This window comes from Triturus cristatus, chromosome 7 (assembly GCF_964204655.1).
Source record: "Triturus cristatus chromosome 7, aTriCri1.1, whole genome shotgun sequence".
In the NCBI taxonomy this organism is placed as follows: domain Eukaryota; kingdom Metazoa; phylum Chordata; class Amphibia; order Caudata; family Salamandridae; genus Triturus; species Triturus cristatus.
This window is the reverse complement of record NC_140590.1, coordinates 352,332,135-352,357,120: the sequence shown is the minus strand read 5'-3', so window position 1 is coordinate 352,357,120 and position 24,986 is coordinate 352,332,135. Positions and strand designations below refer to the sequence as shown.

The 24,986-nt window shown below is 44.2% G+C and overlaps 1 protein-coding gene across 4 annotated transcripts in view; it reads right to left on the bottom strand.

Moving 5' to 3' along the window:
- Positions 1 to 24,986, bottom strand: part of LOC146809647 (uncharacterized) — a 977,933-nt gene that overhangs the window by 323,657 nt on the left and 629,290 nt on the right. For all 4 annotated transcript variants that reach the window (XM_085616504.1, XM_085616506.1, XM_085616505.1 and 1 more), the window contains one exon: positions 13,999 to 14,205. In XM_085616504.1, coding sequence (XP_085472630.1) covers positions 13,999 to 14,205 — 207 coding nt within the window. The remainder of the gene's footprint in view (positions 1 to 13,998; positions 14,206 to 24,986) is intronic.

Here is a 24,986-nt window from a genome sequence, read left to right as displayed (position 1 = left end):
GTTGTGGCCAGGGCACTGATGGGGATCTTTACCTGTGTGTGTTCCCCAAGGTGATGGTATCTGACGGGGTACCACCTTCATGTCTAATGCCATGAAAGCCAGATGGAAAGAGTGTGGGGTACCCGCGAGTTAACCACTCCTTACCACCCCCAAACCAATGGGTTGGTTGAAAGGTTCAACAGAACCCTCAATAGCATGATCATGGGTCTAACCAAACCCATGAGGTATAAGTGGGACGTCCTCCTCTCTTGCTTTTTGTTGCCTTCCGGGAGATACCGCAGAAGAGGTTTGACTTAAGCCAGTTTGAACTTCTATGTGGTCATCCTCTGAGAGGACACCTCAGTTTGGTAAAGGAAGGCTGGAAGCAAGCTCCCAAGAAGCCACCCCATAAAGTAGTAAGCTACATGCTGGCTTTCCACATCCAGACAGACCACTTCCGGACGCTCACACAGGAGAACTTGGAAGTTAGCCAGGAGGACATAAAATAATGGTGTGACCAGAATACCACTCTGATTGAGTGTTAGCCTGGTTAAAAATGTGGGTAATGGAGTTAGTGGAGCCTGGGACCCTGCAAGAACTTTGGTCTAGGCCGTATTAGAAGAAGGAGGGCAAGAGTGATGTCACCTACATGGTGGACCCCAAGATTCCTAGGAATCCTTTGTAGGTCCTGCATGTGAACCACCTCAAGCTCCACTTTGAGAGGTCTGAGATTACCAAGCTCCTGGTAACTGATGATGGGGTGGGAGAGGAGAGCATACCTCTCCCCAAACTCCTATCTTCCAAGGAGCAGGATGGTCTATTGGAGGGTTGTCACCCTCTTCCCTACACTGACCCTAGACCAAAAGAGAGACTGACGAAAGATGCTGGGGGAGTTTGCCCTTTTGTTTTCCCTTCCCCCAGAACTTACTACATGATGTACCCATAACATTGATACTGGGGACAGCACACCTGTAAAGAACAACATTCCTGCGCTGTCTGATAAGATGAGGGCTAGTATCAAGGAGGAGTTCTCCAAGATGCTGGTGTTAGGGGTTATTGAACACTCAAACAACCCATGGCCCAGTCCAGTAGTTTTGGTTCACAAGGCTGCCCCGCCAGGTGTCACTTAGGTTCTGCATTGAGTACCATGGGCTCAATGCAGTCATGAAGACTGATGCACACCCCATCCAGCTCCTGATGAGCTCATAGATCAGCTTGGAGCTGCCAAGTTCCTCAGCACGTTTGACCTAACGTCCGGGTACTGGCAGATTACCTTGAATGAGGGGGCTAAAGAGAAGTCCGCGTTCTTAACACCAGAAGGGTACTTCCAGTTCTGGGTCATTCCTTTTGGTTTGAGGAACACCCCTGCCACCTTCAAGAGGCTGGTCAATCAGGTTGTGGGTGGGTAGAAGAAGTTAAGTGCCACCTATCTAAATGACGTTGCACTCTTCAGCTCTAGTTGGGAGGGCTACTTGAGCTACCTCCAGGGAGTGCTTCGGGCTATGCAGACTACAGGCCTGACTATCATTGCCAGTAAGTGCTAGATAGGGCAGGGTTCTGTGTTTTACTTGGGACACCAAGTAGGGGTGGCAAGGTGCAGCCCATTCCGGCTTGGGAACCCCCCCAAAACCCAGACAAAAGTCAGAGCCTTCTTAGGCATCACTGGATATTACAGAAGATCCATCAAGGGATATGGCACCATTTTTGACTCCTTGACAGAGCTGACTTCTAAAAAGCAGCCACGTCAGGTGATCTGGACAGAAACATGCCAGAAAGCTTTTGATGCCCTGAAGGAGCCATGTACGCGGCACCCGTGCTCACGGCCCTAGATTTCTCCCAAGAGTTTGTTCTGCAGATAGATGCCTCAGAGCAAGGCATAGGGCATAGCTAAATAAAGAGGGCCTGGATCAGCCTGTGACCTTCATCATTAGGGCGCTACTTCCCATGGAACAGAGGTGGAGCGTATTTGAAGGGGAAGCCAATTGGTGTGGGCTGAAGAAGCTAAGGCCATACCTGTTTGACACTCACTTCCAAGTTCAGACAGACTACAGGCCCAACAGATGGTTAATGCAAATGAGGGGTGAGAATCCCAAACTGTTGAGGAAGCCCATGTCCCTACATGGAATAGACTTTATGATGGCACAGACCACACCAATGCTGATGGACTCTCCAGGTTCTCCCACCTTAGTGAAGAAAACTCGCAAGGGGTTAGGTAGCTCTCCACACCTTCAGCTGGCTCATGGGCCTTCCTGAGGTATATTGGACAGGAGGAGCTGATATTTGCATCTGAATACGGCTATTACAGAGAATATATGCTTGCATTTAAGTACTCTAATATATTGTACTCCAACCTAGCACTACCTATCCTAGTGTACCTAGGGTGGGTGAATCTGCCAAAATCCCTGTAGGTTAATATAACTCCCCTGTTATCTGTGGATAAGTGTCATCAGAGTGCTCATCTTGGTGGAGAGCTGGAAATCATCTCTCGCAAGAGGTAAACAGGAATTAGCTGGGCTGGAATTCCGGCATTGGTGACCCCTCAGTGCCGGCAAAATGCTCTTCCAACTAACAAGGGAGTGATGTTGTTTATATAATAAACATCACCATGTTGCCATGCCTAAGTCCCACTCAGGCTTCAATTGTTCACTCTTCTGTGGTAGCTTAGTCGCCAAGTGGATAATAATAAATAACATTTTGTGCAGTGAACTTAGTCCTCGTACAGAATGTTCAAGCTATTTGATAATATGCTTACGAAGTGGAATCTAAGCAAAACCAATTCAGAGAATGTTATCCTACATACGCATGCAAGTAAATGTGTCAAATGTCTGCGTGTTTAGGAAAAGAAGGCAACTTAAAGACATGAGCATGTAAAATAGTGGTGTTCCAACCAGGGTCTAAATGTGACCACATGACACACACTCCTTGGATGTGAGATGACTGAAAAGCTACCTAAATATATGCTAAAATAATATAGTTCATATAAAACCTAAAATCCTAAAGCAGTGTGCTTCTTTAATAATAAAAGCATATAGAAATACCAAATTCCACTGCTCAAAGCTACCAGATTGTTAAAATGTACCCAGGAGTATGCAAAACATTGCTGTTCCCAGCAACCGCAGATGACGATTCAGGTGGCACCCATCGCACCAGCTGCATAGAGCAAGCAACGTCAAATCCAACCACCTCAGCAGCTGTCCAAGGAGGAAAAGTCAGTACTAAATCTGCAGTTAATAAGCCAGGATCCAGGAAGGCTCATAATATGCATTTTGAAGCAACAGCAGTCACGAAGGGCATTGGCACAGTGGGTCTTTAGGGGACTCACCAGCAGTTCTATGTCAGTAGATTGAACTGGTTGCATTCCCAAGCATATGTCCAGGGCCAACTCGAAAGTACCCTGTAGAAAGAGAAAAATGGGATGCACACAGTGTAGCCAGATAGGCCAAAAGCACAAGAACCAGTTGTTGTTAAGTTCTTGGAGCAAGGGTGTGCCAAAGGACTGTATCATTCTCTCATGACATTGGAGCACATGTGGTAGTGCCATCCCCATTTGTCCATGTGGAGGAACATCCATTACGGAATAGATAGAATAAAATCAGGGTCCCGACATTGAGAAACAGGACAAGCGGTAAGCCTCCAAAAATGCTTACCAGCATGGAGTATATGAAAGATAGAATAACCCCAAAGACTGCCTGAAAGGTACTAACCAACCAAGAGCCAATTGACTTTAAAAAGTGGGCTATCCCCGCAGTATTGGAAATGTTACAAATGTGGTGCACTAACTCCCCAAAAAGGTGTGGGAGATTGGTGCGAAGTAGCGATTGTATCTCAGAGGAAGACCTTGCAACTTAAAGATCAAACATCTGCCGTGCAGATGTTAAGGCCAATTTCTTCTAAAACAAGGCTTTCAGTCTTCTTCAAGCATCAAAGTTCACAAATCAAAATCTGTATCAAAGGCTAAATCATCGCATCTCTAACTGTACGGGCAGGTGAAAACAGTACTTGTGGACAACAGGTCACAACCCCAGAAGCTGTACCCAGATATGGTATTCCCGGTCTCATTCCACAGCACCCTTGATCATTCAACATTAAATAACTCCCATTAGAGAGCAAGCTGAAAGCCGTATGGATTACAGCAATAAGGTGAACCTTTCAGATAACATGACAAGTTCGCCCTGGACGCATTACATGTGCCCGTCTACAAAATAAAGAATGGTCTAAGTACTCTTGCAGCATGTGCCACTAAGAAAAAGCTCAGTTGCACCATTCCTACAATGAAATGTGAGAGGTAGGATCCATGCCTCCTGTACAAACCCTCTCCTAGCGCTTCATATCTGCATACTTGATGATGTTGTAAACAGTATTTGAAGAGAAAAGTTGATATTGGAAGAGAAATAACACAGTGTATTTTCCAATCTGCACAAAGCACTTCTGCAATAGAAAATTGTAATTTTTCTAACTTTTCTACATGTAACATTGTGTATGTCATGTCTTTCTTAGCCACAATGATCTGTTGTTTAGTTAAATTGTATGGAGAGATCAGGCTGCTGGCATTTGGGTGTTTCCATGGGAAGCGGCCAGTACGTAGTGTCTGTAGAGTCCAACTTAGTAGGATTATAGATCTAAGTTGTGACTGCCCATGTTCTAAAGAAGACATGTCACTCTGTATGATGTCAATAGCAGAAAACACAATGTTACCTAGAGAATATGTTCTAGTGGTTAATGTGGTCATACCATTGTCTACTACTGCTAGAGCCCTTTCCAATTTTGCTCTGTCAATCTCATGCAGTCCCTCAGAAGCTTACTGCTGCGAAACTTTCCACACTTCATTGTATATGGCATACAAAAAGCGCTTTTGATGGGGCATTCTAGGACCCAACGGAAAATTCTGTATGGCCATGCATCAGACAGAAGAGACATCTTGAGACTTCCCAACGCTGTAAGTTGTGACAACTCTTGCTTGCTCTGTCTACACATAACGTGGGTTTGGCCTATTTATCCTAAATTCTTTGGTGTTGTCAAGAAAACGTGCATGACATCTGTTAGTATCTAAGAGCCACACTAACCATCCTTCTTGATTGGAATGTGAAGAGTTGTTTGTCCCATTTCTGAGCATGTTTTCAAACATGTCCTCCGTGTAATTTGTGAATGGTTGCCTCTTCGCAAAGCATGCAAATGTGTGAATGTTTGGTTTATTGAGATCATTTATCTTTGCCAAGCCAAGACAGGACATCTGCTGCACTGTTTTATTCAAGTTGGTGAGGTATGAGGCATGGTCTAAATAAAGCCTGGTTCCCCTGAACCAGCCAATCTCTAGTTCCCCATATAGATTTTAAATCAACATTGTCTTTCCAAATTGTAAACACTTGTATCGACAACTGGCAAATGAAAGATGCCGAATGAATCAATTTGGTATCAGTAGGCATAGTTTATCTAACCTGTGTAGGTGTCAGTCTACAATAGTAGAACTCTGGGTTAGTTGGATTGTCACCAGAAAAATATGCAAACCTTTGTACAAATGATTTTTGAGCTACCCTGTGATAGTGTTGGGCAGTGGGCCCTTTGTCTGTAATAAAATAATGCACATGGAGTACTTGCTCCATGTAAATAATGGTGAAAAAGGAGCATTTCATCATAATTAGCCATGCCATCATACATTTCTTCAGTATTAAAAACTGTATAGTGCTCTAAATCAGAAAGCAATTTCTGCAGTGTATTAATGTCCCAATCATCAGAAATAGTAGCAGGAGTGATAACATCAAAGAAAGACGGAATACATATGGAATCTGTGGAGTTTGAGTTGGACCAAATATATCATAGGACACTACCTTATCCTAAACAATTCCATCAGGAAACGGAACAGCTGAAATGTTCACCAGGGAAAGGTCACTTGGCACTTTGTGTGATGAAGAATGTGGTTTCAAAACCTCGTTTACCAGTTCATCAGCAGAGCGTTCTGGAAGATGTCGAGTCAGAAGCAGAAAAAATGGCACAAAAGCAAACCAAAGGACAAGGAAAAGTGATGCAATTGTAATCCAAATGTTTATCCTTGGAGGAGTAAGATATATCTTTTTGAGCCAGATGCAGAATTTGTGTAGCTCCCTTTGTGGGGGTGGTTCGAAGAAAAATCACCCAAATCCATAAAATAGCCTAAGGCTGTTTGCATAAGGTTGGAAGGCTCGTGAAGCTGTGTAGAACTGGTGGATGACTCTAATGGTGATATGTTGCAGTAGACACCATTTTTGTCTGTTTGCAGAATTGAAATCTGTGTTTCCGTACATGTTGATTGTATGGTATCTGGTTGTGAAACATGAAGAAGTGATACTTCAGTGTTATCGGTCCCCAGCCGGGAAGAAGACATTTCATTGCTCGCCAAAGCTTCCAATGGGACCTTCTGTAGGACAATGAGAGGAGACAGGTAACTACCCAGGAGGCCTTTTGGCCTACTGTGTAGAACTGTCACATGATGTGGTTTGATGAGATGTATTGATACAGATCTCCTCTGTTTGCTACCAGCAAGGGGTGGTAAAAGTACAGTTCCGGTACCTTTAACAGCCAGGACAGGCACAGGTTTGAATTCCTTCTTGCCCACAGTCTTCTCCCAGACTAGATCACCGATCTCTGGAATCCAACCAGGAGGTGCTGGCACTTCCTTCACTTCACCAGTGGCAGAACGTTTCTGCTGGATGTTGCTCTGCACTTCTCTGACATTGTTCTGTTCCGCAAAACATCCAACATTCACTGATATCAAAAGGTGTTTCCACCATCACTGTGCTGGTACTGTTGAGGTCTGGAACCCACATGTTAACCTCGAACAAAATCTCATAGGGAGTCCAACCAGCCAGGGATTTCTAGGCAGATTATTGAGGGCTCTCTGGAGCCCATTCAGGTGATGAACTTAACTGCGACCTGAACCTAGTACCCTAGACTGCTTTAGGTTACCGTTCTTCCTCACCACTACTGCATTTCCCTCAGGATGATAAGGTGAGGAATACTGCATAGTCACACATAATTTTCCCATGGTGTCTCTCTAGGCGCTGGAGGCAAACACCAGACCCTGGTCTGATTGGAATGTGGCTACTGCATATGTCCTGATAAATACTTGCAGGTCTTTTATAACAGTTCGGGCATCAGCCGATCGCTGTGGCCAAGCTCATAGGAATCAAGAACAGGAATCCACTGCTGCTGTGATGTATTTGTATGACCCATCGGAATTTAACGGTCCTCAGTGGTCCAGATAAACACAAGCCAGAGGTATATCTAAGATTAATAAAGGTGTTTCTGGTGGGCGTGCTATGGTGGAAGCCTTCATCTGCTGACAGATGTCGCATTTAAGGATAGAGTCCTTGGTCTGTTTGCATAAACCTGGCCACCAATAGCGTTGTTGCAATTGTGAAATTGTAACCGCCACTCCTGTGTGAGCAGATGCTAGACCCTCATGTGGTGCTAGGATTAAACCTAACCTGCGATCTGAATTGGGTATTACTCTATCAGCCACTCCGGGAATATGAGCAAATAGAATGTTTTGCGTTCTTAACTGGTGGGAGTATTTTGTTGGAAAAACCTTTCAGTAAGTGGGTGTCATCACGCCCAGTGTTGACAGCCGTCATGATGTCTCCATCTATCCTCGTACCAGAACGAGTAATGGCAGTGACTACAGCTGTTTGCACTTGTGCTTTTGCGGCTTCATCAGCCATGGAATTCCCTGCAACGTGTATTCCTACAAATTGATGACTCAACGTGTGTATCACATGAGTCAGTGGCAATCACGCTTTTATTTTGGCCACTTGTCTCCAAAGCATCTTGTGCATTATTATGTAACCTTTGCAATCTCTGAATCAATTCTGACTCCAGTAGTTTAAGTACTCATTATAAGACTGGACACAATAATATGAATCACATACAATAAATGTGGGAATCCAGGACCCATATTCTCCAGTGCTAGAATTAGAGTTTTCAGTTCAGCCAGCTGCAATGTTTAATCACCAAGTGACTGCGTGTAGGTTTTATGAGGATGGAATTCTCCATCCACCATTTGACCATTAACTGCTGCTCATGCAACAGAGTATGGGTCCTTGGACCCAATGGCAGGCTGAGCAGAACCATCAGTATAGATGATATAATCGTATTGATACAGAGGCATTACTTCATTAGGCAGAGGATATTCGTGTTCATAGTGTAGATATGCTTGTGTTTGTAGTGTAGAGTCAAATATGTAGTCTATATCTGTAGCTGTGAGTGAGTTGGCCCATTGTATCCATCATGGATTTAAATCTTTCACGTTTGCAACACTGGACTTTGTTACAGCCTCTAAGGCCAGAACTGGAGTTACGACAATTATTCATTTCTCCTGAGCCAATGATCCCTCTCTCTCACCACAGCAGTCTGCACTGCCATCAGAATCTTTTCTGTTGGTGCAAAACACATTTGTGCATTTTCATATAAATGCGATTTATATGTAATTGGTACTGTGACTCCTTCAGTGAATGTAAAAGAGGTGTATCCTGAAGCTCCCGCAATTATACGGATCACCAGGTTTGTGGTGTTTACATGTGTGTGTAAGTGTTTTGAAGCTAACATGTCAGCATGTACTGAATGTAAAATTTGTGTATGTTCAAATGTCCAATGTGTGCTTGAAAAGTCTGGCCGAATCAAGTCGTAAAATGGTTTTAATGTAAGTTCTGCCAAAATTTTGGAAACCCAATATCGACTGGAGTTCTTTCAATGTGTTTAGTGGTTTCAGAAGCGCACCCTTCTCTTAGAAATGTGTCGCAAGGCTTCTGTCTTCACTTGACAGCTCGTATCCCAAGAACAGGATACTGAGATAGACTATTTTTGATTTCTTGAAATTAAATTTGTAGCCCATGTAAGCAAATCCCAATACTATGTGATCTACTTCTGCCAAGTGAGTTGAGAGGTCATCATTCGTTAGGTATATGTCATCAATATAGGGCAATAGCTGGTCATCAAAATCTTTTAAAAGTTCTGTTACCCAGGTTGAAAACAGCCCTGGACTGTTCTTATATCCATGGGGCAATCAACAGAACTGTTTTTTAGACACCTAGTGCTCTGAATGCAGTCAAATACCTATTCTGGCAGAAAAATCTATTAGAGATGATTAATGTTGTTTTGGATTTTTTTCCATACTATATTGTTCATTAGTGCCGCTCTGTGCAAATTCTGCACAGCAAGTGGACATGTAGCAGTGTTCAAATGTCTATACTCTAAGACTAAATGATACAAATGGTCTGGTTTAATTACTGGAACCAAAGGACTATTCATAGGGGAGGTGCAATTTTCCATTACACCTTGGTATTCAAATTGTGTGAGTATCTGTATAACTTGTTTTTTAGCTTCCTGTTTAATGGGGTATTGTTGGTGTGATTGTGGGTTTGACCTCAGGTATGATGTGATAAGGGCAAAACATCATCCCACCCCACATGGTTGTGGTATTTCCTCTGGGCAATCCATAACAAACTCTGGTGGCCAATCCATTTCAGCCAAGAGGATGTCATAGTGACAATAGTGACAAGTTCTCCCAAAAGCAAACATTTTTAGTACGTTGTATATCCCCCTCAATTTGGAGTTGCAATTCATATAATTGACTAGGGACACTTAGTCTCCTATCCGATGTTTCCACCTGGATGTAGTAACTCATAGCTACCGCCGCCAGACATTCCATAAAATTATGGTGAACTACTGTGACTTCTGCTGCGCTGTCCAGAATGGCCAAACCACACAGCTTGCACAGAAGCAAAATATTCACGACATGCTTGACTTTAATGCCAGCTACCTTCTGCTATTTGAATTGAGGCTTGAACTGTTTAGGTTTGTCTTCCTGTTTTATTATAAGGTCAGTAAAGAATTGTTAGTTCTTTTTCAGTTCCACATACTCCTCTGATCTGCACTCTGATAGTCCTTCTCTCTCCGATCGTTTTTCAGTTGACTCCTGAAAGTATGTTGATACCTATAAGGCGTTTTAATATTATCATGTTTACGCAAATTATGGATGTTTTTCAGTGGACTCCTGTTGCGGAGATCCATCCCATGTTTTAGTCTTTTCTTCATTTTTCTTGTTATCCCACTTCTTGAAGACTCTGATGCCTGCTTTGAATTATCCTTTTCAGAACGACCCTCAATTTGGGGTTTACTAGGTCTGGCTTCCAAATTATCTCTACCTAATGTTGCAAAGGTTTCCTCAATAATTCTAGGTAATTGATCTCCTGGCCTCCCGAAGCTACATTTGTGAGTTGCTGGCGTATAGTCAACACAGCGCTTCCCCTTTAATGTTACTTAATATTATGGCAGATACTGTGACAAAGTTGCCCATCAGTTTCATCCCAAAATCTAGGGCAGGGGCTGCCCGTGCTCATTTTGGATCAGTTTAAGCACCTATGGCAAAACAGCTAATGAGGGTATACCTTGTGTTCTGGTAAATACTGCAGCAAAGACTGTACCCCAAGTGGTGCACTATTCCACTGGGGGAGCCATCCCCATTGGCAAGCATATTGTGAGAATTCTATGTTTTTCTTGGGGTCCCATTTGGGGAAACACTGCTTCAAGCAGATATGTTTTTGGTGCAATCCATAACAGAATCTCCTCCCATCTAGTGGAAGCTTTGCCTATAACTGCATTGATATTTACTGGACTAATTCCAGGAGTAGCAAATGGTGGATGTGCAGCTTGAGCATCCCTTGTGGGATTTACTGTCATTGTTTGCATGACTAATTTTTTTAAACATCTGTATATTCTGACTAGATCCATGTACAGTGTACATAGTTCTGGTGTGGTCAGATTTGCTATGTCTGGGTAAAGTGTGTAACCAGCTGAAACTGGCCCTGTTGGTCCCTCATTGTTGAGGGGACCTAGTCTAACTTCATTTGCTGTGTGTGGTAAGGCACCTTCAAACCAATTTTGGTGTTCTTCGTATGTCATTGGTATTTCTAGTGCTTTGTAAACTCTGTGGTTGTTGGGTGCAGCAGCTATAGTTTAAGCATGAAAAAATATTGATTGTGCATTCACTGCTGGGAATTTAACCCATGAATGTAGAATACCTCTGTCCTATATGCTTTGTGGGCTTCAAACACGAAGGTCACATCTCCACCCAGAAGGAGCAGTCTGTGTTGTTCTAAAATTTGTGTAACTGCAAGTCTGCAGTTCATCGTTATGTTAACTGGTGGTGCGCTAGCCATTAGAATATGTGGAATTCAGAAAGGGTACCTCTAAGGGATGATCCTTTGAAAGGTTCAGGCTTGACCACCCGGCAGCCAATACATAGGAGTTGCCTACTCAGCTGAGGAGGATTTTCCCTAACACCATGGATGTCTCTGGTAAACAGGTTAGTAGGGGGTCTTCGGGAACACAAACATAAACTACTAGGGCGATCCATTAAATAAGAACCCAAGCTAGAACATTGGCAGAGCCATGTCGTACGGCTTATACTTTCATAGTAACAACTGTGCGTTTGTTGAACAACAGAAATCTTGGAACTATGCAAGACTGATTCTACGCACACCATCAGGATATGTTGGCCTTAGTCCTGCTTGCTCACAGTGCACCATCTGTACCCCAATCCTGACCAGGTAACAAACAGATTGTGCAACCTCAAAACATGACAACCCTGACTACCCAAGGAAATCGTGGAAACAGATCTAGAACCTTTTTGTTTGGTAACACATGCATACCAAAAGAAGTACACACCATAGTATTAACATTTTTATTGAAGCATTGTGATTCTTGTATAAAAAACGTGTGTTGCAAGAATCACCAGAAGGAAAAAGAATAACGTGATCAGCATTACTAGGATGGTGAAGAAGATAAACAATTCAACCATTTTGCTGTTACAGGGAATATATGCTTGCATATAAGTACTGTAATATATTGTACTCCTACGTAGCATTACCTATCCTAGTGTACCTAGGGTGGGTGCATTTGCCAAAATCCTTGTAGGGTGATCTAACCCCTCTGTTACCTGTGGGTAAGTGTCATCAGGGTGCCCGTCTTAGTGAAGAGCTGGGCATCATTTTTCGCAAGAGGTAAACAGGAATCAGCTGAACTGGAATTCTGGTATGGAGTGATCTCTCAATGCCAGAGACATGCTCCTCTAAATAAACAAGGGAATGATGTAATTTATATAATAAACATCATCCATGTTTCCATGCTGAAGTCTCAGCCAGGCAGCTATTGTTGATTCTTCTATGACAGCTCAGTCGCCCACTGGACAATAACAAAATAACAACATTTTGTGAAGAGAACTGTGCCCTTGTACAGAATGTTCAAGGTATTTTATAATATGCCTACGAAGTGGAAATGTAAGCAAAACCATTGCAGAGAATATTATCCTGCATAGGCCCTCAGCAAATGTGTCAAATGCCAGCGTGTTTAAGAAAAGGCAGCAACATAAAGAAGTGAGCATGTTAAATGGTGGTGTTCCTACCCGGGCCTAAATATGACCATATAACACCCTGTTCTTGAAAACTCAGGGCCCTCAAAGACTTCCTTCAACTCTTCTTCAGCTGCTGGACTCTGCCAACTCCGAGTCCTGCCCTTCTAACAGATGCCAATCCAGTCCTGGGCCTTGAAAGCGGGCTATACAGCTTCTTTCCAGCAAAAAGTGATGCAGTAATGACTTTGTGCCAATTGGAACCGACACAGTGCCCTCCAATGCCAGGCAGTGCCAATCTGAAGACATCCCTGTACAGCTCCATGACAACATGGGTCCCGACTGCAAGGTTCTATGCTGATACAGCGCCGATACGAAGACTTCCCTGTGAGGCTCAACAACAATGCAGCACCTGAATTGTAAGGGGTTTGACGACAACGCGGGACCTGTGTGTGCAGCTCGGTGATGACACATTGGCCTGACTGCATGAATCGGAACTGCTGCATCAAGACTTCGACGTCGACACTTGCTTCATCCAAGGTGCTTTTTCAGCAGGCCCTGTGTGGGTCTTGTAGTTGGCCTGCCCTCCATTGTGGTCGCCCTGATCTTTGGATTTATCACAGTCTAGCACGACCTCAAGTAACTCCTAAACACTTTAAAGAACTTTAAAGAACTATATTGCAGTCTATTCTTTAAAAATGTATATCTCAAGTTCTATTTATTGGATGTTTGTCGTTTTGGTCTTGTTTTTCTAAACTGGTGTGCAGTCTTATTGTGGTGTTTTCACTGTGTTACTGTAACTAAAGTGTGCACACTTATGTACACATTTCCTCTTGAGTTAAGCCTGACTGCACTGTGCCAAGCTACCAGAAGTTGAGCACAGGTTAATTTAGGTTGTGTATCTGACATACCCTGACTAGGATTGTGGTCCCTACTTGGAAAGGGTACACGCCTTTCCCAACTAGAGACCCAATTTCTAAGGGAAGATATGTCTACCTAAAACTTTAAAACTGCATATCTTCCGTTTCACTAATCAGATTTTCTTTGCTTTATCATCTTATTTGTTAGAATGTACTCTCATTTTTTGATCAGTCTGTGTGCTGCATAAATTGCTCACACTTTGCCTCTAAGTTAAGCCTCACTGTTATGTGCCAAGCTGCCAGAGGGTTAAACTCAGGTTAATTTAGTGAATTTTGGGGTTGTTGCCAGAGTGGGGCTTCCACCCCCCACCAACAAATAACCCAATTCATTACAGGCATACTTTGTTTGTGCTACCTGTATCTAATGAGGAGGTGGGAATATATTTACACATTGTAGAAACCCAAATCGAGCCAGCTGCCTCATCATTGCCCTTGTGATTGTACCATAGCATTGAAGCTAAAGTTGGATGTGCTCTTTGGTTGAATATATACATTGCCTCTGTATTATTATAAGTCTGGTGTGAGATACATTTTTTATTAGTAGTTTGAGATGTAGTAATAAAAGTCAATATCCTGTATGGTTCCTCACAACTATATACAGTTCTTGGTTCTGAAGACATTCGTGTGGTTCTATCATTTGTACTTAGATGGGAGGTGCTGGGTTTCCTGAAAAATTCCTGATGGTAATAGCATGTTGAATGTAGATTTGGTGGTACTAACCTGAGGATCGTATGGTTGCTGCATGACGTACATCTGTGTTAGGAGTAACCTTTTTTTTACTCTCTTTCAATGTTCCATATCTAGGTGTTTTCTGTTGTTTTATGTCAGGATCACGCTGTTTATACTTAGATGATCCCAAATATGAGGACAAATCTTCTGATTCTTCATCAAACTCAAGATTGGGTAAAGCTGTAACACAATTGAAACCTAATAAAAAAGGAGGAAGAGATTCAGGGTTAAATTCATGTTTAAGACCTAAAAGTGGAGACAGAGTAAATGATTTCAAGTTAGCAATTTAAGGCAAGAATTGTAGAAAGAGGAATTGTAAAATGTGTGTTTCAGATACAGACATACATGATTATAACTTAATGTCTCTTGTACACAAGCATCACAGTATGAATAATAATCACTTCACAGTAGGTAATAAAACATATATATCTTTTATCAATTAAGGTAAATACAGTTCAATTTAGATTTTTGTCTCCATACTTTCCATCCACCAATATCGGGAGCATAGGTCCTACACAACTCTGCCTTTCTTCAGTTCTCCCCCATTATGCGCTGTCCCCCAAGTGAGCGTCTCTGAAATAGAGAATCTACTTTGGGGAAACCTGAGGTGGAACTTCCACCAATACCTAATTCGCTGTTTCCATAACATTTTGAATGTGTTTTCAAGCGTGTTATATGAATGTGCATAGCAATCTTCACTGTGCTAAATCTGCAATAAAAAGTGGCAGACCTGCCACTGTAGATCATGCACTGCCATAGTGTGATTCTTTGGCAGCGATAGCAACAAAATATGATGTTCACAGAGGCCAAGATGTCTCCTATTGTTGACTGTCTCCAATGAAATCACCTCAAGATAGTGCGGTTTAACTGCTGTGGTGCTGAAGGAGGATCAACCATTTTGTAACAGATCCTGCAATGCAATTAGTTTCTTAAAACAGGCCAATTCAATATTGACCTTGAATTTACCCTAGACACACGGATATAGTAAAACAGTGAGGATACAACCCAATATGTGCCAATAAATTATATGATTATATATATAAAGATTGAGTGAACAAACCCCCACGGAGTGCTGGATTATTTTCTGAAAGGGAGAATTCTTGTTTGGGTGTATATATATATATATGCAGCTCACAGTTCCATCGGGTGATTGTACCCGTAACAGACGACAGCACTCATGGGGGAGAGTTCAAAGGGATTTATTGCTTGAACTCCGGGCAAAGACGCGTTTCGGCACTTGGCCTTCGTCAATTTCTGCATAGAAACGCCGCGGCCATTTCACATTTATAAAGTGCATTCATAATTTCCGGTGTAGAGACAGAAAACAGACTAATCATCGTAGGACAACTAATCAAGCGCCATCTTAGAATGTCTAAAACGGAAGGACAATAATGCAATAAATATAGCAATAATTCCACAGTAATACATAAATATGTAAATCCTTCATACCATATGAACACTCCTATATAGGAAAATCACATGAATTAAATCTTGCCCATAGATGGGCATTAGTATTCTGCCTCAAGATGCCGTGGCACCAAACTCGGTGGAACACACCCATATAGGAGAGTCATACATAAATCATGCCCATAGATGGGCCGGTGCTCTACCTATGCAACTGGACTCAATAAAACTTAATCAAATATCCATACACAAATAGTACATTTTTGTGTGCGAAGGAAAGAAAATACAGAATGCAAAGTTAATACAAGAAATGGAGGAGAAAATCATCATGAATTTGCAATGTAAACCAGTTTATCCTAAGTGTACAGCAAGCTCTTCACTACTATTCAGACCCAGTGGATTCTTGCTTTGCAAGTCTATAATGTAGCGTGATTCTAGACGTCTAAGTCTCTGTATCCTATCACCACCCCTGGGATTTTGTGGTACATGATCCAAACAAAAGTATGATAGGAGATCCTTATTTCGACAATGCATCTTATTATAATGTCTTGCTACTGGGTACGATTCGTCTACATTGTTTATCGCCCTCATGTGTTTAAGGATCCGTATTTTCACCGGGTGGATCGTGCTCCCGATATAACGAAGCCCACAAGGGCACACTAAACAGTAAATAGCATAGGGAGTGGTGCATGTAAGGAACTTAGTGATCTTTTTAGGTGTACTGAGGCCAGGGACATCATAAGTTAAAGTGCGTTTGCTTTTCTTACAGGCTTTGCACTTACCACATGGGTAAAAACCATTGAGTGTTTTAAACGATGCCCTACTGGGTTCTACATCATAATAGCTATGGACCAGGTGGTCTCTTAATGACCTAGCTTTTCTGAACGTAACCAAAGGATTCGTTGGTAAATCTTCTTTGATGATGTGGTCAGTAAGGAGGATAAGCCAGTTTTTTCGCAATATCCTCTTAAGTTGGTTGGCATTTTCAGAAAAAGTGGTGATCATGCGGAAGGTGCCATTTTTGGACTTATTCACAGCTTTCTCCGCAAATAGGTCTCTTCTCGGGATCTTATTAACTCTATCTAGGGCACTAGACAGAACTGCTTCGCTGTAGCCTCTCACTCTAAAGCGTTGCATGCTCGATTCTGCTGCCTTTAGGAATTCCTTATTACTGGTATTATTCCTTTTCAGCCTAAGTAGCTCTCCAAATGGGATGCTATCAACCAGTTTCTTGGGATGGCTGCTGGTGGCAAAAAGGGTTGAATTCCATGCAGTGATTTTCCGATAGAGTTTAGTCTGTAACTGTCCGTCATTTACATATACAGTGAGGTCCAGATAATTCACCTCCTCAGTCCTTACTTCGCCTGAAAATTTTAGGTTTACATTATTGCAATTTAAAACATCAATGTATGATTTCGCCAAATCTGGTGGACCATCAAACACTATGAACAAATCATCAATATAGCGATACCAAGCCTTTATCCTCATGTTCCAAAATGCGTTAGGCTCCGCCCAGGCCACCTGCTCCTCCCACCAGCCAACGAACAAGTTCGCATAGCTGGGGGCGAAGCAGGTTCCCATGGCGGTCCCCGACATCTGTCGAAACAGATGTTTTTGAAACAAAAAAATGTTATGAATCAGGCAAAAATTGACAAATTCCCAAATCATCTTGTTATGTTCATAAAACCTCAAGCCACGAGTTTGTAAAAAGAAACGTGTGGCTTCAAGGCCGTCTGCGTGTGCAATGCATGTATACAGGCTCGTAATGTCAAGAACTATAAGGCAGTAACTAGCTTGCCATTCAATTTCATCAATGTGTGTTAAAAAATATTTTGTATCTCTCAAATACGATTTCAATGTAACCACATGTTGAGAAATGAAAAAGTCGACATACATAGAGAGATGCTCCGTAAGACTACCCTGAGAGGCAATAATGGGTCTCCCTGGAGGATTCTTGATGTCTTTATGGACTTTAGGCAAGTAGTAAAAAGTAGGGATGATAGGATTCAAACATCTCAAAAATAGATGTTCCTCTAAGTTTAGTTTATTCTTTTTGTACCAAGAAGAAATCAACAGATGATAATCGGTAATACTCTGATTGTACATCTGTTCACTAGTTTTTTCATAGCATACGGTATCATTCAATTGACGATATGCTTCAGTTTCATACTGGGTCTTAGGCATCAAAACAATATTCCCCCCTTTGTCCGAAGGTTTACAAACAAGAGAGGTGTCCTTAGATAAATTATCCAACACCTTCTGTTGCTGCTTGGAGAAGTTCGTAGTTCAATTCTTATATTTATTATCACAACGCAAGCGTGTAAGGTCTTTAATCACAGCATCGGAGAATGTGTCAATTGCATTAGTGGCCATTTGTGGAAGAAATACTGATGCAGGTTTAAATGGACTAGAGCCTCCACTTTGTTGAATTTCACATTGGGCCATAAGTTGTGTGGAGCAAATGTTAGTATTTTCAGTCTCAGTGGTTTCCGTTCTTAGATACTCCAATACTTTCAAAGTTGCAATATCCTTACCAGTCAATACATCTTTCGCAGTTGTTCTATGGCTAGGATTCATGTTTTGTCTGGTGGGAGGTTTCAACTTGAAGTATTTGTGTAGCTTCAGCTTACGAGTAAATTTAAACAAGTCAATTCTTGTCTGGGTAAATTCAATGCTTTTCTGTGGGCAAAAAGAGAGACCGAGTTGCAAGACCGATTCTTCTTCCATGGTTAACACTCTCGGAGTCAAATTAATTATCGTCAAGTTTTGTTGCTTCATTTCCGTTTGTTGAAAAACTTCTTCCTGCAGGTCATGGGTGGCGAGCCTTCGAATTTTTTTGCCCCCGCCCCCCCGCCTCGTCTTCCTCTTGCTGCCCGTTCTGGAGGCTTGCCTCTGCCTCCCTGCAATTGCTGTTTCCTGATAAGTCGGAATTCCTCGTGAAAAGGAGGTGCATCCATTTGCGCCCCACTAGCTCCATCTTCATTAGAGGATTCATCACCCGTAATTTCCGATTCTGATGCATCTGGGGCCACTGCTGATGGTTGGATTGGTTTTTGTCGTAATTCTCTCCTGGGATTGTCATATTTCTTGGCAAATGTTAGTATGCTGCCTTGGCTATAGTCTCTTTCATCCCAGTCAAATTTCTCTTCTTTACGCTGTTTTATTTTTTGTTCATATGTTTTCAATCTTTTTTTCATTTGTTCACGTTTTGTATCCACATTGGTTTGGTCTTCTTCATTACGCAAAACGTCCTCCAATTCTTTAATCGATATTAAGGCCTTGTCACGGTCGCTCCATGCGAACCGTATAAGTATTTCGAGCATTCCCTTACAGGACTGGGCCGTGTGTTCTGCCCATGCATCCAACAGCAAGGGGTCCGGATTTTCATACGCCGGTACTGTGTAAATTCGATGGCCTCTCGGACCTCTGCCTACCTCTAAGTAGTTTTGCAGGGAGGTGGCCTCCCACCATTTCCTGATCTCTCGCTCGTAGAGACGTTCTAGGTTGGAAAATTTTGAGGCTAGATTCGACATCGCAGACGTTCCATTGTTATTACTTGCAATCCTGTTAGTCCCGTTCTGTTTTTTAAAAATGTTTTCGGCCACTTCTCTGCATTCCGTTTCGCAGAACATCATGTAAATTGTTTAATAGTTGTATGCACAACTACAGTGTTCATGCCCTTCTCCCCCTCGTTCAGTGGAAATGTGGATAATAAATGGAGTATTCGTGCTTTCGGCACCTTACCGGGATTCACGTTATCTCAGCCGTCCGTCCTTGATCATGGCAATATTAACCCAGTATATCCAGGATGTCACGGCACTCAATCTCCAATGATCCCGCAATCACGGTGCAGCTGGAAAAATAATACTTGCTCCACAACACCAGCCAGTTGCACTCACGAACGGGTGCACGACAAGCGGGGGTGTTCCCGCTTCGAATATGCAGCTCACAGTTCCATCGGGTGATTGTACCCGTAACAGACGACAGCACTCACGGGGGAGAGTTCAAATGGATTTATTGCTTGAACTCCGGGCAAAGACGAGTTTCGGCACTTGGCCTTCGTCAATTTCTGCATAGAAACGCCGCGGCCATTTCACATTTATAAAGTGCATTCATAATTTCCGGTGTAGAGACAGAAAACAGACTAATCATCTTAGGACAACTAATCAAGCGCCATCTTAGAATGTCTAAAACGGAAGGAAAATAATGCAATAAATATAGCAATAATTCCACAGTAATACATAAATATGTAAATCCTTCATACCATATGAACACTCCTATATAGGAAAATCACATGAATTAAATCTTGCCCATAGATGGGCATTAGTATTCTGCCTCAAGATGCCGTGGCACCAAACTCGGTGGATCAACCATTTTGTAACAGATCCTGCAATGCAATTAGTTTCTTAAAACAGGCCAATTCAATATTGACCTTGAATTTACCCTAGACACAGGGATATAGTAAAACAGTGAGGATACAACCCAATATGTGCCAATAAATTATATGATTATATATATAAAGATTGAGTGAACAAACCCCCACGGAGTGCTGGATTATTTTCTGAAAGGGAGAATTCTTGTCTGGGTGTATATATATATATTGCGTAACACTGTTTTCGTCAATTCAAGCACGGCTGATTGAGACTGTACGGCTGAGGCGTCCTGGGGGCCCAGGTGAGGCGTTTGTTTCAGCCACAATGCTAAGCCAGAGTACTTGCACCACGTTCTTATCCACAGCCAGGACCCAGGAAGGGATACATGGAGCCGTGAAGGGGATCCCGACCCAGTTTTGTTGTGAGAGTGCATTCTGGGAACTGTGGTCTGCCGATGCGACCACAGTGATGATGGTGACTCTGAGCCGGCCCACCTGACTACGTCATTAAAGACAGAACAGATGGAGGTATTTCAAGTAACTGGCGTACAAGCACTGCGACAGAAGGCATCTGAGGAAGACATTTACGTCGAAACGCGTCATGCCTATACTGGTTATCATTAAATACCTTACCTGAAATCCCCGTTGTGTTTCCTTCAGTTCTTCTAGCAGTTGAAGACTTTTGTGCCATATTTTGCGTGCTGTGTCCTGGGCGCGCTAAAAGGTGACCCGCTCCACAAGCGGTCTGAGCTACATGGGCAGCTTCGGCAACTTCGCTTCGTCCAAGGTATTGGAATTGCTCAGACCCACCGTATCCCCTTCCAGACACAGTGCCGCTGCAGATAGCAGTCCATGACTGCATGGAGGAATTGCGTAACACTGTTTTCGTCAATTCAAGCACGGCTGATTGGGACTGTACGGCTGAGGCGTCCTGGGGGCCCAGGTGAGGCGTTTGTTTCAGCCACAATGCTAAGCCAGAGTACTTGCACCACGTTCTTATCGACAGCCAGGACCCAGGAAGGGATACATGGAGCCGTGAAGGGGATCCCGACCCAGTTTTGTTGTGAGAGTGCATTCTGGGAACTGTGGTCAGCCGATGCGACCACAGTGATGATGGTGACTCTGAGCCGGCCCACCTGACTACGTCATTAAAGACAGAACAGATGGAGGAATTTCAAGTAACTGGCGTACAAGCACTGCAACAGAAGGCATCTGAGGAAGACATTTACGTCGAAACGCGTCATGCCTATACTGGTTGTCATTAAATACCTTACCTGAAATCCCCGTTGTGTTTCCTTCAGTTCTGCTAGCAGTTGAAGACTTTTGTGCCATATTTTGCGTGCTGTGTCCTGGGCGCGCTAAAAGGTGACCCGCCCCACAAGCGGTCTGAGCTACATGGGCAGCTTCGGCAACTTCGCTTCGTCCAAGGTATTGGAATTGCTCAGACCCACCGTATCCCCTTCCAGACACAGTGCCGCTGCAGATAGCAGTCCATGACTGCATGGAGGAATTGCGTAACACTGTTTTCGTCAATTCAAGCACGGCTGATTGGGACTGTACGGCTGAGGCGTCCTGGGGGCCCAGGTGAGGCGTTTGTTTCAGCCACAATGCTAAGCCAGAGTACTTGCACCACGTTCTTATCGACAGCCAGGACCCAGGAAGGGATACATGGAGCCGTGAAGGGGATCCCGACCCAGTTTTGTTGTGAGAGTGCATTCTGGGAACTGTGGTCTGCCGATGCGACCACAGTGATGATGGTGACTCTGAGCCGGCCCACCTGACTACGTCATTAAAGACAGAACAGATGGAGGTATTTCAAGTAACTGGCGTACAAGCACTGCGACAGAAGGCATCTGAGGAAGACATTTACGTCGAAACGCGTCATGCCTATACTGGTTGTCATTAAATACCTTACCTGAAATCCCCGTTGTGTTTCCTTCAGTTCTTCTAGCAGTTGAAGACTTTTGTGCCATATTTTGCGTGCTGTTTCCTGGGCGCGCTAAAAGGTGACCCGCCCCACAAGCGGTCTGAGCTACATGGGCAGCTTCGGCAACTTCGCTTCGTCCATGGTATTGGAATTGCTCAGACCCACCGTATCCCCTTCCAGACACAGTGCCGCTGCAGATAGCAGTCCATGACTGCATGGAGGAATTGCGTAACACTGTTTTCGTCAATTCAAGCACGGCTGATTGGGACTGTACGGCTGAGGCGTCCTGGGGGCCCAGGTGAGGCGTTTGTTTCAGCCACAATGCTAAGCCAGAGTACTTGCACCACGTTCTTATCGACAGCCATGACCCAGGAAGGGATACATGGAGCCGTGAAGGAGATCCCGACCCAGTTTTGTTGTGAGAGTGCATTCTGGGAACTGTGGTCTGCCGATGCGACCACAGTGATGATGGTGACTCTGAGCCGGCCCACCTGACTACGTCATTAAAGACAGAACAGATGGAGGTATTTCAAGTAACTGGCGTACAAGCACTGCGACAGAAGGCATCTGAGGAAGACATTTACGTCGAAACGCGTCATGCCTATACTGGTTGTCATTAAATACCTTACCTGAAATCCCCGTTGTGTTTCCTTAAGTTCTTCTAGCAGTTGAAGACTTTTGTGCCATATTTTGCGTGCTGTGTCCTGGGCGCGCTAAAAGGTGACCCGCACCACAAGCGGTCTGAGCTACATGGGCAGCTTCGGCAACTTCGCTTCGTCCAAGGTATTGGAATTGCTCAGACCCACCGTATCCCCTTCCAGACACAGTGCCGCTGCAGATAGCAGTCCATGACTGCATGGAGGAATTGCGTAACACTGTTTTCGTCAATTCAAGCATGGCTGATTGGGACTGTACGGCTGAGGCGTCCTCTGGGGCCCAGGTGAGGCGTTTGTTTCAGCCACAATGCTAAGCCAGAGTACTTGCACCACGTTCTTATCGACAGCCAGGACCCAGGAAGGGATACATGGAGCCGTGAAGGGGATCCCGACCCAGTTTTGTTGTGAGAGTGCATTCTGGGAACTGTGGTCTGCCGATGCGACCACAGTGATGATGGTGACTCTGAGCCGGCCCACCTGACTACGTCATTAAAGACAGAACAGATGGAGGTATTTCAAGTAACTGGCGTACAAGCACTGCGACAGAAGGCATCTGAGGAAGACATTTACGTCGAAACGCGTCATGCCTATACTGGTTGTCATTAAATACCTTACCTGAAATCCCCGTTGTGTTTCCTTCAGTTCTTCTAGCAGTTGAAGACTTTTGTGCCATATTTTGCGTGCTGTTTCCTGGGCGCGCTAAAAGGTGACCCGCCCCACAAGCGGTCTGAGCTACATGGGCAGCTTCGGCAACTTCGCTTCGTCCATGGTATTGGAATTGCTCAGACCCACCGTATCCCCTTCCAGACACAGTGCCGCTGCAGATAGCAGTCCATGACTGCATGGAGGAATTGCGTAACACTGTTTTCGTCAATTCAAGCACGGCTGATTGGGACTGTACGGCTGAGGCGTCCTGGGGGCCCAGGTGAGGCGTTTGTTTCAGCCACAATGCTAAGCCAGAGTACTTGCACCACGTTCTTATCGACAGCCAGGACCCAGGAAGGGATACATGGAGCCGTGAAGGGGATCCCGACCCAGTTTTGTTGTGAGAGTGCATTCTGGGAACTGTGGTCTGCCGATGCGACCACAGTGATGATGGTGACTCTGAGCCGGCCCACCTGACTACGTCATTAAAGACAGAACAGATGGAGGTATTTCAAGTAACTGGCGTACAAGCACTGCGACAGAAGGCATCTGAGGAAGACATTTACGTCGAAACGCGTCATGCCTATACTGGTTGTCATTAAATACCTTACCTGAAATCCCCGTTGTGTTTCCTTAAGTTCTTCTAGCAGTTGAAGACTTTTGTGCCATATTTTGCGTGCTGTGTCCTGGGCGCGCTAAAAGGTGACCCGCACCACAAGCGGTCTGAGCTACATGGGCAGCTTCGGCAACTTCGCTTCGTCCAAGGTATTGGAATTGCTCAGACCCACCGTATCCCCTTCCAGACACAGTGCCGCTGCAGATAGCAGTCCATGACTGCATGGAGGAATTGCGTAACACTGTTTTCGTCAATTCAAGCACGGCTGATTGGGACTGTACGGCTGAGGCGTCCTGGGGGCCCAGGTGAGGCGTTTGTTTCAGCCACAATGCTAAGCCAGAGTACTTGCACCACGTTCTTATCGACAGCCAGGACCCAGGAAGGGATACATGGAGCCGTGAAGGGGATCCCGACCCAGTTTTGTTGTGAGAGTGCATTCTGGGAACTGTGGTCTGCCGATGCGACCACAGTGATGATGGTGACTCTGAGCCGGCCCACCTGACTACGTCATTAAAGACAGAACAGATGGAGGTATTTCAAGTAACTGGCGTACAAGCACTGCGACAGAAGGCATCTGAGGAAGACATTTACGTCGAAACGCGTCATGCCTATACTGGTTGTCATTAAATACCTTACCTGAAATCCCCGTTGTGTTTCCTTCAGTTCTTCTAGCAGTTGAAGACTTTTGTGCCATATTTTGCGTGCTGTTTCCTGGGCGCGCTAAAAGGTGACCCGCCCCACAAGCGGTCTGAGCTACATGGGCAGCTTCGGCAACTTCGCTTCGTCCATGGTATTGGAATTGCTCAGACCCACCGTATCCCCTTCCAGACACAGTGCCGCTGCAGATAGCAGTCCATGACTGCATGGAGGAATTGCGTAACACTGTTTTCGTCAATTCAAGCACGGCTGATTGGGACTGTACGGCTGAGGCGTCCTGGGGGCCCAGGTGAGGCGTTTGTTTCAGCCACAATGCTAAGCCAGAGTACTTGCACCACGTTCTTATCGACAGCCAGGACCCAGGAAGGGATACATGGAGCCGTGAAGGGGATCCCGACCCAGTTTTGTTGTGAGAGTGCATTCTGGGAACTGTGGTCTGCCGATGCGACCACAGTGATGATGGTGACTCTGAGCCGGCCCACCTGACTACGTCATTAAAGACAGAACAGATGGAGGTATTTCAAGTAACTGGCGTACAAGCACTGCGACAGAAGGCATCTGAGGAAGACATTTACGTCGAAACGCGTCATGCCTATACTGGTTGTCATTAAATACCTTACCTGAAATCCCCGTTGTGTTTCCTTAAGTTCTTCTAGCAGTTGAAGACTTTTGTGCCATATTTTGCGTGCTGTGTCCTGGGCG